General features: G+C 45.3%; 1 protein-coding gene across 1 annotated transcript; it reads right to left on the bottom strand.

Annotated features, from left to right (window-relative positions):
* Positions 1–2,802: 2,802 nt before the first annotated feature.
* On the bottom strand, positions 2,803–13,579 carry LOC133244145 (glutathione S-transferase Mu 1). Its single transcript, XM_061410901.1, has 8 exons — positions 13,442–13,579; positions 13,061–13,136; positions 12,590–12,654; positions 12,207–12,288; positions 12,007–12,107; positions 11,168–11,263; positions 10,971–11,081; positions 2,803–3,297 (listed from the first exon to the last, which is right to left on the bottom strand). Exons 1-8 carry the CDS (start codon positions 13,475–13,477, stop codon positions 3,208–3,210), a joined length of 657 nt encoding a protein of 218 aa, XP_061266885.1. The 5' UTR covers positions 13,478–13,579; the 3' UTR covers positions 2,803–3,207.

A 13,579-nucleotide genomic window follows, 5' to 3' on the forward strand; every position in this document is an offset into this window, starting at 1 on the left:
TCCAGGCTCAGGATGCAGCTCAAGGTCAGGTAGATTACTGTTTTTGTTTGCCCACAGGGAGGTGATGGTGTCTGTGTCACACAAAAGTGCTGGCTCATACAAAGGTTACACATTTCACAATACATTAAGGAGCTGCCATTTTGAGTTTTATACATCTTGAGCTTAGAACAGAAACACAACTAGATTTCACTGAGAAAATTATTTTAAAAGCCACATTAAATAGAATAATATTTAAAACAGGTTAAGCGATATTGTAATATAATGTAATTCATCCATCCATCCCTCATTCCTTTTTTGAAAAAACAGTCACTATGATCCTGACATATAGCAGCACCATAAGTAAGACCATCCTGGGTAATAAAGGCTGGAAGTCTTCTGGGAAATACAGGGAGGAATTTTTAAGTACGGAAGAGATTTTCAGTGTTCAAACACCGAGGGGCACTGAGATGGACGGAGCTTGAAGGCAGGAGAAAGAGGCCGTGCCTGCTGAGACAAGGAACTGAGGACACAGGGATGGGCCCCGAGCACAGGCGGCCCTGTCAGGAGGAGGACGTCAATCCTGCAGGAGGAGGGGGGCTGGCGGAGCAGGCTCTCAGACTCAGCCTCCAGGCCCAGGGGTCCCACTGGTGGGGGCAGTGGGTGTGGAAGGCAGTAGGGGGCAGGGGGACTCGGGAAACTGGAGAGGGGGCTGAAGGGCCTGATGCAGCCAGTGGTTGCCTCGCTGATATTCAGTGTCAGTGTGGTCACGTCTTCTGGATTTACATGTGCTCACTTAACTGTAAATATTAACAAGTTCTAGTATTTTAGAGAATACTGTGCCGGACATCAGAGCATATAGTGTCCAGTATCCAGTTGAGAATTCTGCCTCTGATTTGACTCTACACTGCATTCCATTCTTTCAGCTCTACTGCTGATATTCTGAACTCTCAAATAAATTAATAGAAGTTCTATATGAAATAGCCTCAGAATACAAAATTACATAGTGTAAATAAATACAGTAGAATTTAAATGTGTCCTTCATCTTGTTAATTTTTTAAGGTTTTACATATTGTCTGTGTAAGCATAGGATATTCGGGCTATAAAGAATATTTTTTTACCCTGAAAATAATAGAAGTAACTGCTCACAAGATACTACAAAATTATATATGAGATAAAATTTTTCCACTGACATAGTATTTTGAATAAGAAGAGGTAAACTAGGGTTTCAAGAATTTAGAAAAGGAACCAAGTTCAAGATGAAACATATGAAAAACAAGGAATACTAAGAAGAAAAAATTCACATTTAAAGAAATGTGTTTACACTTCATCTGTCTTCATCATCACATATTGCCTTGTTTTGAGCGTCACCTTTTACATCTGAATCTAAGATTTAAGTTTTAATATAGCTATGCCCTTTTAATTTGAGCATCTAAATCTGGAGTCAGGGAAATAAGTCCATCTGTTTTTGAAGTTATTGTCATGCAGCCCCATCCATTCATTTATGTATGGTCTATGGCTGCTTTCATACTACAGAGATAAAGGTGAGCAACTGAGACCATATGGAGCAATTTGAGACCAAAATGGAGACCACATGGCCTGCAAAGACAAAAATATTTACTGACTTACCAGTTTCATTAGCTTTTAGTTTACTGGACTTTTTTGTTAGCAGTTTCACTTTTTTAAATAATCATTTGTTTATTATTTCTTAAAATAATCATGTATTTCACATTATTCCTTTGCTACCTTTTTATTCAGTGACTGCAAGAAATGGCCATCTAGACGAACACCCAACAGGACTCTTCTCCAAAGCCCAAGGCCTATCAGACTTCAGGCCAAGTCAAGACTTAAGGCCATGCCATAACAAGATCCAAACCCACCATCCAGCCACTCTCCGAGCTTGCTAATCGTATTATCTGATGAGTCCTACACTTTGCAGGTATCCTAACATAAAATAGCACACCACCTCCTGATTGCACAGATAGGCTACACCTTGGCCCAGCACACTAGACCTGCCCATTTCAGGTCAAGTTATCCAAGGCCCAGCTACAACCTAATCAATGCTTAAGTTAGTGAGGCCTAATGTCTTTCCCCCAGATCTACAGATTTTAAATCTTTTGAATGTATTCTTTATCTTAAATGGCTATAACCACATTCAGATCTGTAAATCCATATAACGACTGTAGAGTTTGCCAGGGTTTTAACTAGAGATAATTCTTTTATATTTTCAATTTTAATGAATATTTACTGTTTGCCAGGCAGTGTAATAGATATGAGATTTAAAGTAAGAAAAGATATTGATTATCTCCTTAGTGTCTTTATGATCAAGTTACAGAGGAAAACAGGTAAAACAACAATTATAATACAGTGGGGGTAGGTTTTATTGAGATACGTTATAAGAACACAGGGAAAATTTCTAGGAAAGGGTGACAGAAATGAGTCCACCAGGATCCCACACCATCAGTAGACTACTCAGACCCCTTCCCCAGCTCCCATGAGCCCCCTAAACCATGACACAGAGTGCTACAAGCTGAAAGGAGGCATCCCATGAATGCTGAATTAAAGAGGGAACCAGGCACAGAAGGGCCCCCCTTCTGTAGAGAACCCATGCTAAGGAACAGAGGTGCATGAAGTAGAGATAGAAATGAACAAGCAATGGTATAATCCCACCTGTGCCCAACCTCCCACCACACACACACACACACGCATGCCCATCCATACGGCCCTGCAGTGGACAACACTAGGAAAAATAGACACCCACACACACCAAACACAGTCAGTCATGACTCCAGGAAGCCCCGAGAGAATAAGATAAGACACAGCAGGTGTGATTAAGGCTTTATTGGGCATCAGTCAGGCTGGGCAGGAACCACACTGGGAAGCATGGACTGCACACCAGGCCAGGTCTGGTCTTCAGGGCAGCACTGGGAGCTCAGAGCAGGGGCCTGGCTGGGCTGCTCACAGCAGAAGTAATCATGGAAGGGAAGGATAGTCTTGGTGGCTTTAATGCAGGAGGGATAATGTGGGGTGGGGAGGAACTTTGCTCAAAAATAGTGGGAAACTGAATCTTTAAAGTAGGGATGGAAAGGGGTGTGGGAGGGGGATAATGGGGCCAAGAAGCCATCTAGAGTGAACAGAAGGAAAAAGAAGAAGACAGATGGTTCTGCGGGCAGGAGGTCCACCTGGTCTCCAAGGCACTGGCTCCTCACGCCCATCTCCTGGTTGCAGACACTACTTGTTGCCCCACACGGCAAGCTTCATGAACAGAGGGCCTGGGAGGAAGCGGCTTGACTTCATGTAGGCAGAGATCTTCTTCAGGCTCTGAGGGTGGGAAAAAGAACACCAGGCCTCAGGTCTGCTGCCCCACTGGAACCCAGGCAGCTCTCCCCAAGTTTAGGACCTGGGGTACAGCCCTTCCATGTGGGAGTCAAATGTTGGGGCAAAAGATAGTCTTCTGGGGTCCCCAGCTTTGGGAAGTTAACTCTGCCAGTTTCCTGTAATTCATCTGACATCCAGACTCACCACATATAGAGACTCTATACTGTATTAGGTGCTACATATCCACTAGACATGATGACATAGGTTCAGAATCTCTATACGACTTCCCTGCAAGATGGGTTCTACTGAGGCCGTTTACCAGAAGGGAAACTGAGGCACTCAGAAGATAAGCACCTCCCTCATGATCACACCGGACATAAGCAATATGGCTAGAATGTAGCCTGCTCGGTCTCCCTCTCCATTCTGAGTCTCTCTGCTGCACCCCCTTCCCCACAGCTGGAAACAAGGAGGCTCACTCATCATCCACTTACACAAACAGTTAAGTGACCCGCAGGGCAGTTGCCCCCCATGCTGTTACATTGTGTGGGCTTTCCTTTCCAGTAGACAGGTTTGGTGACTCCAACAGGGCCCAGAGAAGACTTTTTCCCCTCACCAGAACGTTACAAAGAGGTGGAACATTGGTACCAGCAAGCCCCCTTGTGCTGGTCTACTTCTCTACATATGAATACGAATTTGGCTGAGTTCTCTAGTGAGCTCAGATTTACCATCTTGGTTGACAATCTTGAGTTTTCTTCAGTGGTAGGTGAAAATGTACCTGACTTCTCAGTTCAGAAATACTGAGAAAGTACCCAGTAGAGAGAACAGGTCAGGATGAATAAATAGATCAGGGGTTGGCTGGTGTCTTTCCTTGAATTGACCGCTTTACTAGAGTCGGTAGGAATATAGTATAGATACTACAGGCAAGAGCTTAGCTCTTTAGATAAGGAACAGAGCTCCTCCTGGCTAAGCAAGGCTTTCCCAGGCAATTGAGAAATTGTAGCAGAGGTGGAGGCCTCATACCATGGAGTCCTCATACCATGCAGCAGTCCTCATACCATGCAGCAGAAACCCACTCCTTAAAGAAACTCGCCCATCTGGGAGACACACGCAAAAGGTTTGGCAATCCTGGGTTCTCAGTGCCCACGGTGGTTTTAGACTGTCAGAAGGAAAAACTGAGACATGTATAAAACCTGAAATGAGAGTTAAGCTCACAAACAGCAGAAGGGCCCACTACATACAGTTATCAGTAGCAAGTTGTCCAGACAGCCTCTGAAAAGGGAAATCAAACTTTCTAGGTAAAAGAAAGAGGAGTGACCAGTGAGTTAACACCACAGGTTTGGATACATTACATATAAAGCTTAAACTATACTGAAGGAGATCTTGTCCTAAAAATCACCAAAGTGAGGTTCTTTGACATCACGAAATTGGGGTTTTTTTCGTGTACACAGCTAAAGAAACGGACTACAAGATCCAACAGACTGAAGAGAAGGCCTGTTTCAATTTGTATTTAGAAGCCTCTAAAAGAGGAAATGAGAAAGTAACTTTTGCAGAAAACCAACAAAAAATTGCTTGAAATTTTATCAGAATTTTTAAAAGGCTGCTGAAGCCAGCCCTACTCTCTACTGCTCCTCGCTGCTCCTCTAAGTACATTCTGCAATGCTCTCCTTCATGCTATTCAACTCTCTCTGAACTTCCTTTTTATAACACCAAAATTGATTCCCACAAAAGCAACAATAATTCAGAAGACTTGGTAAAATTGTGAATATTTTGGCAAAAATAGTTTTTAAAACTTTTTTTTTTTTTACTTTAAGGAAACAAAAGGCCTTATAGAAGGAACTTGCTTCATCTCCCTGTGCCTTTGAGACATCAGTGTTCTACCTCATCTTCTTAGGCATCTTCTAGTGCATTTTGAGAGATTAGTCTCTGCAACTGTACAGGAACACATTTGGTGAACACTCAGCACTAAGCTGCACAGACTGCAATTCCAAGTCCTTCTGTCCAGCTATGCTAGCATTAGGTAAATGTGTCATTAGGGGTCCCAGTTCATAAAGGGTCTTTGTTGTTTCAATCTTCCTTGTATCTCCCTGTACAACAAAGGCCCTTACTTTCTTAGACTATATTTGTGAGTAAACGTCCTGGTTCTTGAGAAAGCTGCATCCTTTGCACTCTCTTGCAGGGATTCCTCTTGCCTCTTACTGGTTTGAATCACAACTAAGAATCCTAACAATGGATCTTTTAAACTGGAAAAACTTCTAAATTGGTAAATTTTTAGAGACCTCTCATTGTAAAAACAGTTGTTTTATTGGTACCCATGGAAAGATAAAATTAAAAGGTGGATATGCACAATATTGATAATCAGCTATATCCCCAAAGAAAATTAAAAGTTTAAATTAAAACAAATTTTTTTTAATTAAAGATGGATACAAAGAAATATAATCATTGCTAACCTTAAGAACTTCCTTAGTTTCAAATCAATCAACCAACAAACAAAAGTTGTTCATAGAGCCTTATTTGTGGTCTCACATTTCCCCTCAATTGATCTTACAGGTGCTAATAAAAACAATAGAATAACTAAAGTTAATTAGGTTAATAAACAGGGAATAGATAAAAGCTGAGGGGAAAATCAAGTGATTTCTTCCTACAAGTAGGAAATTTTAAAGGGACTGGTCCCAATAGGATAAAAATCTTGATATGGTTATTAAGAGATGAGATAAATGAAACAGACTTTGATGGCATGAAAACAAGTTTTGATACAACACTACCAAAAAGGAAGTTTTTGATGGGCCAGAAAGACCCCTTTATCAGTCCCCCAAATATAAAGGGACCCAAACAAGTCCATTCTACTTACCCCAGTTTAGAAAAATTTTAAAGGTAAGAGGGTAAAAAAAATTACACTGAGATACTTGACCAGCAATTGCATGGGGCAATAAACCAAACAACCCAGTTAAAGACTGACAAAAAGGCCTGGATCCCTTGGCTCAACCCCTCACTGGAGCCCAAAACCCTTTATACAGGACTGGGTTAAAATGGCCTGCGAAATAAAAAGGGAAGTTTCTAGGACTCTTTATAAGACCAAGAGTTGCTAACAGAGTCCTGACAAGGGCTACGGTTAAAGGTATAACAGTTGATAGAACTGAGATTTGTTACGGATAGAAACAAACTCTGATGCAATGTTGGATCTGTTTCTTTTACTTTAAGCATTGCTTCCCATTGCTTTTGTTCACTAAAAGGACACTGTCTATACCTAATAGCCTCCACAGGGGAACCCTGCCCCTCTGCCTAAATGTTAAACCGAAGTACCTTTGTTCAAGACCCTGGCTACCTATGGCTACAGGAAAGAAGAAATTAACACATCCCCTCCAGGAGGCTGGCCAAGACATTTGCAAGATTAATGGCTTTTTTACTTTACGGTCTCACCTACCCACTCTCAGTTCTATAAAACTGAGGCATATGGGCATCCAGACCCTGATAAGTTGGTTATTTTGGGACATTTGTCTGCCATCTTCTCAGTCCGCCAGCTTTCTGAATAAAGTCACATTCCCTCCCTCAACACCTTGTCTCTCAGATTATTGGCCTGTTGTGCAGCTAGCAGACCAAGCTTGGACTTGGTAACATATTTAAAAGTGGTATATTTGAACAGCTTTATGTAAGATGGTTACATCTCGTTTACCTGATTATACTGTGGGGATATACAAACATGTCTCACTGGGGAATGCTCCCCTGCCTCGCATAAGAAACAGCATATAATCTGCCTCTCAAACAATTTTAATTAAACATAATAAAGAAAACTAATAGGGTTACCTAAGCCAACAAACTATGAGATAAAAATTGCAGTCCAATATTCAGATACTCTAATATTCAAATACTCTTTGCAACCCCATGGACTGTAGCCTACCAGGCTCCTCTGTCCATGTAATTTTCCAAGCAAGAGTACTGAAGTGGGTTGCCATTTCCTTCTCCAGGGGATCTTCCCAACCCAGGGGATCAAACCCAGGTCTCCCGCATTGTAGGCAGACGCTTTACCATCTGAGCCACCAGGGAAGGTGTTCAATATTCAGGGCCTAATAGAAGCAATAACGGAGTTTGGTCTGGGAGGTTTGTTTGGTTGGTTGGTTTTATCTTTGTTCCTAGGATAAACTGGCCTGAGTTTGACTTGTGCACTCAGAAAGATGGCCTTCTGCAAACATTTGAAGACATGATACATTGATCCCTATAGTTCTAGAATACAGAAATCTTTTGATTTCCAGTTTAGTTGGAAATTTTCCTACTGATATAAAAAAGCAAATGAAAGAAAACGTACTTGGGAAAATCAATCTTTTGACATCATTTGGGTGGCAGCCCAGTTCTTCAGAGAATTAAAAGCAATTGTGTTTGTCTTGCAAATCTCCACTTATCAAGGGACTTCCCTGGTGGTTTAGTGGTTAGGACTCTGCCTTCCAAAGCAGGGACTCGGGTTCAATTGCTGGTCGGGGAACTAAGATCTCACGTGCCCTGGAGCAACGAAGCTCTCACATCACAGCCACTAAGCCCAGGAGCTCCAGAGCCTGCACACCACAACTGGAAAAAGCCCGAGCACCACAATGAAAGATCCTGCATGACGCAACTAACACGCTACGCAGTCAAACAGATGTTTTTTAAAAATCTCCACATACCAGAAATGTAAATACAGCTCACAATGACCTGAGACTAAGCAGGATTAACTTAATAAGGTAGAACCTGACACCAAAGGGAAGAAATAACAAAGAGGCCTCTTTAAACTCAAATGGTTGGAAAGGCTTCTTCACTCACAATATACTTGCTGCTGCTGCTGCTGCTAAGTCACTTCAGTCGTGTCCAACTCTGTGCAACCCCACAGACAGCAGCCTACCAGGCTCCCCTGTCCCTGGGATTCTCCAGGCAAGAACACTGGAGTGGGTTGCCATTTCCTTCTCCAATGCACGAAAGTGAAAAGTGAAAGTGAAGTCGCTCAGTCGTGCCCGACTCTTATCGACCCCATGGACTGCAGCCTACCAGCCTCCTCTGTCCATGGGATTTTCCAGGCAAGAGTACTGGAGTGGGGTGCCATTGCCTTCTCCCACAATATACTTAACGGCCTCTTTAACGGTTTGTCAAAAATGAATGCAAGGACTTCCCTAGTGGTCCAGTGGTTGAAAATCTGCCTGCTAATGCAGGGGACATGAGTTTGACCCTGGACTGGGAAGTTTCAACATGAAACTTCATGAACCACAACTGCTGAGCCTGGGCTCTATAGCCAGAGCGCACGCCTAGAGCCCATGCTCCATGACAAGAGAAGCCACTGCAATAGAAGCCAGATGACCACACTAGAGATTAGCCCCAGAAGGAAATGGCAACCCACTCCAGTATTCTTGCCTAGAGAATCCCAGGGACAGGGGAGCCTGGTGGGCTGCCATCTATGGGGTCGCACAGAGTCGGACACAACTGAAGCGACTTAGCAGCAGCAGCAGCTGCAACTAGAGAAACCTGTGCCCAGGAACGAAGACCCCAGCTGAGACAAAAATAAATACATATTTTTTTAAATCTATGAAAAAAAAGAATGAATACAAATCTTATTCTTTTCCATGAGGAGTAAAAAGCCTGAAGATTTTTCTTCATTATTAGTTATAGAAAGGGGTGAGCTGCCACCAACTGCAGTCACTCACAGTGTACCCTGAGAAGAGCTCAGGATGAAGAAAACCAGGATTAAACATTCTGTGATTTGGACATGGGGTCCTATAGAGAGTTAGGATGCATCCCAAACTAAGAATTACAGTGACCTAAGATTCATGCATCTTCCTACACATAGAAGAGCACTAAGGTCATTAACTTGAGATGTTGGTGTTTTGATGATTAGCACTAATCTTTTATCAAGATGCATGCTTGGCTACATGTATTTCCGAGTCAAAAATGTATATACCTACTGTCTCCTACCCTACATCTTCAGAGCTCTCTGAGAGGCTGTCTCTTGGGCTACAGTCCTCAGTAAGGTCTCCAAATAAAACTGTAACTTGCTGCTTTTAAGTTCTGTCAAATGTTTTCCAATCAACATCTCATTATAGGAGTATTTGTTCTTTTCTTTATGCAAAAATATTCTCTTTTTCAGAAAAGGCTCCTAGGTTCCCAGGGTTTGCATAGACGGATGGGCCCTTAGCAAAACAAAGGCACTCAGAAAGTGCCTGAGCAACCTGCAGAACCACACCTCACCCAATGACTCAGCAAAACATGGATGAAACATGATAGGAGGGTGTGGAGCACCAAGACTAGCCCAGGCCACACTCTCATTATTCCACTGCAAGGACATAGACCAGCTGCGTGGCATGGGACCTCAGCCCACTCTCACTGGGTCCCAACCTACCTCATCCCCAGTCCCGCTGCAGCCAACCAGGCAGCAACACTCAGGTGTACCTGCGCACCACCTTCCCAAGACATACAATGCTCAAGAGTTCCAAGCACTCCAAGATCTAGGGCTGCCTGTGCCCCACAGCCCAGGGCCCAACAGGCCGCACGCTACAGCCCACAAGTGTCCCCATCCTGCCTGCTGGGCAGTAATCCCAGCTCTTGCAAAATTCTCAAGGCAACACGTCTTGGACCAAAACCAGAGCTGATGAGAACTAGCTGAGGAGGCAGATTTCATGAGGAGGAGTGGGAATACGAAACAGAATGAAGGCTGAAAGCCTTTAGGGCTAAAGCCTCAAATTCCCAAATCCATCACAAAGCAGACTTCTTTGCTCTCAAATTAGTTGACCGAGGGTGACAATGATGAGCTGAGAGGTGAGATCAGGCTGTGCACCTCCAGAATCAAGGTGGCTCCACCTACACCACACAGCTTGAGGTCCCTGTAGTTCTCCAGCTGCACTGAGCCCAAGAGGCTGGGCGCCAGGACTGCATGACTTCTGTATCCCACTTGTGCCTGACACAGTGTCTCATACAGGGGAGAGGATCAGATCAGTGAATGTGACTTAAAATGAATGCACTATCACATCTCTGAGATGGAATCTGGAGTTAACATGAAGGAAGAAGGGACAGGAGATGAGGAGTGAAGGAACTGCCCACCGTAAGAGGTGTCAAGATGAAATCCTTGCACAGGACACCTCTGTATGCACCCAAATCCCAGCACCGACTACAGATGTGACAATCTCAGAAAAACAGGGCGGGGCTCAATTGCTGCAGAGCCCTTTGGAGATCAGGAGAATATATTGTCTGTGTTTTTAGTACTTGATATCAATCCTACTGTGTCTCATTCTACTAATGCCAGCTGCATACCATCTCCTGAATATTCTGCTTCCTACACACTTTCCAGAACTGTGAACCCAGACAATAAAAGGACCTGAGCTTTTCATTTCAGTACAGGAGATGGACAGCCACTGACTGCTGCCCATAGAAGCCAGACAGTCTGACTAGGAGTGCTGACCCAGCACAGCCTGTACTGGTTGTGTGACCTTCAGAAATTACTTATCCTTTCAGCTTAATTCCTTATCTGTAAAATGGAGAGGATAATTGTTCCACATGTAGGAATGTTATAAAGGTTAAATGTGACACAATACACGTCAGTAACTGAGGAGAGATTCTGGTAAACAAAATTCTCCATAAATGCTAGTCTTCATTGTAGTCCCAACAGGAAATCAGGGAGAATAAGAGAGAGAAGAAAGACGTAAATACAAGGGGTTCAGGAGAATCACCTCAAAACGAGAAATGAAGTCTTTCAGGTTTGGGAATGCGTCCAGGCACTTGGGCTCAAATATGCGGTGCATGTCAAGGACGTCGTAAACCAGGAAATCCACATAGGTGAGCTGCAGGAAGACAAAGCATGAATGCGGACTGAACTCTGAACCTGGGGAAATGACAGTTATCCCGCCCCCAAAGCCGTCCAACTCACCTTGTCCCCTGCAAACCAAGGCCTCTTCCCCAGAAACTCTGAGAACAGCTTGATTTTTTCAGGGATCTCCTTCAAGAAACCAGGCTTCAGTTTCTCCTGAGACACAGAACAGTTGTCACCACCCTCACACACAGACTGAGAGAGAGAGCAGTCTTCCCAGCAGAGAGCAGTCCTCCCAGGGCTGTGTCTGATCCCAGCCGTCAGGTGAGCAGTCATGTCCCTTGACTGTACGTGAGTCAGGGTCCAGGGCCAATTCAACCCACCTGTGTTCACTAGACTCCTATGGGAACCATCTCCCATCTGTGAGAGACTGTGGGAAGGCAAAGGGCAAAACGCACTGTTCCCGGACCTGTCACCACTCAGCTCCAGACACCTGCCCTGGGTCAGACCAGCAGTGCTGTGAGACCTGGCGGAGCTTGGTCCTCAGACCTCAGGCTGATCAACACTAAAATGATTAGGAAAGAAGTCCTACATTCCAGTGTGGGAGACAGGAATGGTGTGGACGCCTGAGCAGTTTCTGGACAGCTGGAGAGAACTGGAAGCTGAAAGGAAGGAGGGAGAGGAAGAAAGGCTAACCCTGGGCTGCCCAATGGACACATGTCCTGATCCCTGAGATGCCAAGTAGGAGGCTATGTGGTAAGGAGAAAAACATTCAGTTTACGAATTGAATTTCTATCCAGGGGAAGCTGGACTCCTCTTAAGATTAGAGGGAACTGAGTTAGAGTTTCAAAGGAAATGTCCTGGTGGATCACTAGCTCCAAGATCAAAATCTAAAAGACCAGTTGATGAGATCCTGACAAGCACCTCACACCCTCTCCAACTCAGTAGGAAGGACTCACAAAGTCAGGGCTGTAGCAGATCCTGGCCATGGCCAAGCGGACATCCATAACCTGGTTCTCCAAAATGTCCACACGAATCATCTCCTCCTCTGTCTCCCCACCTGTGGCCACACAACAGAGATTCACCCTCAGCCTCCCATTACAGCCCAACCCAGGGCATGGCCACTGGTGTCCCTGACCCCAGCTCCAGACCCACTCACACAGGTTGTGCTTGCGAGCAATGTACCGAAGGATGGCGTTGCTCTGGGTGAGCTTGTGAGTCCCATCGATTAAGTAGGGCAGCTGGAAGAACAACAGGGTCTGGTTATTTGGGCCACCAGACTCCCCTGTACCCCCTCTATTGACCAAGGGCAGATATGAAATCTGGCACTCACAGAGCCTAAATACTGTGGTGGGCACTAAATAATATGCTGCAAAATGGAGGGATGAGCTGGGACAGAGTATCATGGAAGGGCAAGGGAGAGAACCAGGAAGCTGAGAGACAGAGCAGAAGGCACCTGTTTCTGAAACCTCTAAGCCAGGAAAGGAGATGGATGGAGACACTGTCCACTTCCCCTCCCAGCACCCCAGCCCCTGCACCTACATTGGGGAAGTCCAGGCCCAGCTTGAATTTTTCATTCAGCCACTGGCTTCTGTCATAGTCGGGAGCTGAGAAAAAGAAGATGCAGTGAAACAACCTCCCAGGAATCCAACCCTCCTTCCCGGGGGGACCGACCAAGGAATCAGAAGCAAGACCCCCTGAACTGGTGGATACGGATTCTGAATTGGATTCTAATCTCACATGGAGCTTTGGGGGAAAGCACACGTAGAAGGATTTGGAACCTCCCTGAGCTGAGGCTTACAGAGAGCTAATGCAAGCACTAAGCAGAGCCCAAGGGGCTCTCATGTCCTGCTTTGGAGGACAGCTGCACCCTCAAAGGGTTTGGGAAGGGGCAGGTCCCTTTTCCAGCTGGTGGAGTTTGAGGGATGGGAGCAACAAGGCAGAACATGGGTTGCTTGGCAACCAATCAGCATGAGCTGGGCAGAAGTCAGAATAGGAAAAGGATTCCATTACCATCTCCTACCGAGTACTGCCTCTCCTCATAGTTTGTGTCTGTGTACTCCAGGAGAAGGCGGATGGCATGGGCCAGCTGGGAGAGACGGTGGGACAGAGGGCAGACGTCAGTCTTGACTGCAAAACTCTCACTGTTCCAGGTCACTTCCACACCTCCAACTCCCTTAGCACCATCACCTGCACCAGCCCACCCACGCCACACACACACACATGCCAACAACCAGATAAGATGATCGGGGTGAGGGGAGAGGGGCTCCGCTGCAGCAAGTCCTGTGGAAGTTTCTGGTTTGAACCGGCCTCAGCTTTGCAGCATTTTCCCAAGGGGGCGCAGCATTTCCCCACCCGCCTCCACCTTGCCCGCCCCGGGGGACCCCAGCTCACCCCGCGGATGTCCCAGTAACCCAGGATCATGGGCATGGTGCAGGTTATGACGCTCAGAGTGCAGAAGCTTCAGCGCAGCCGGGCTTGAACCTTGTCTTCTGAATCCGGGATAAAGCGGGCCCGGAAGCACCCGCCCCT

This window comes from Bos javanicus, chromosome 3 (genome assembly GCF_032452875.1).
Source record: "Bos javanicus breed banteng chromosome 3, ARS-OSU_banteng_1.0, whole genome shotgun sequence".
Classification (NCBI taxonomy): Eukaryota; Metazoa; Chordata; class Mammalia; order Artiodactyla; family Bovidae; genus Bos; species Bos javanicus.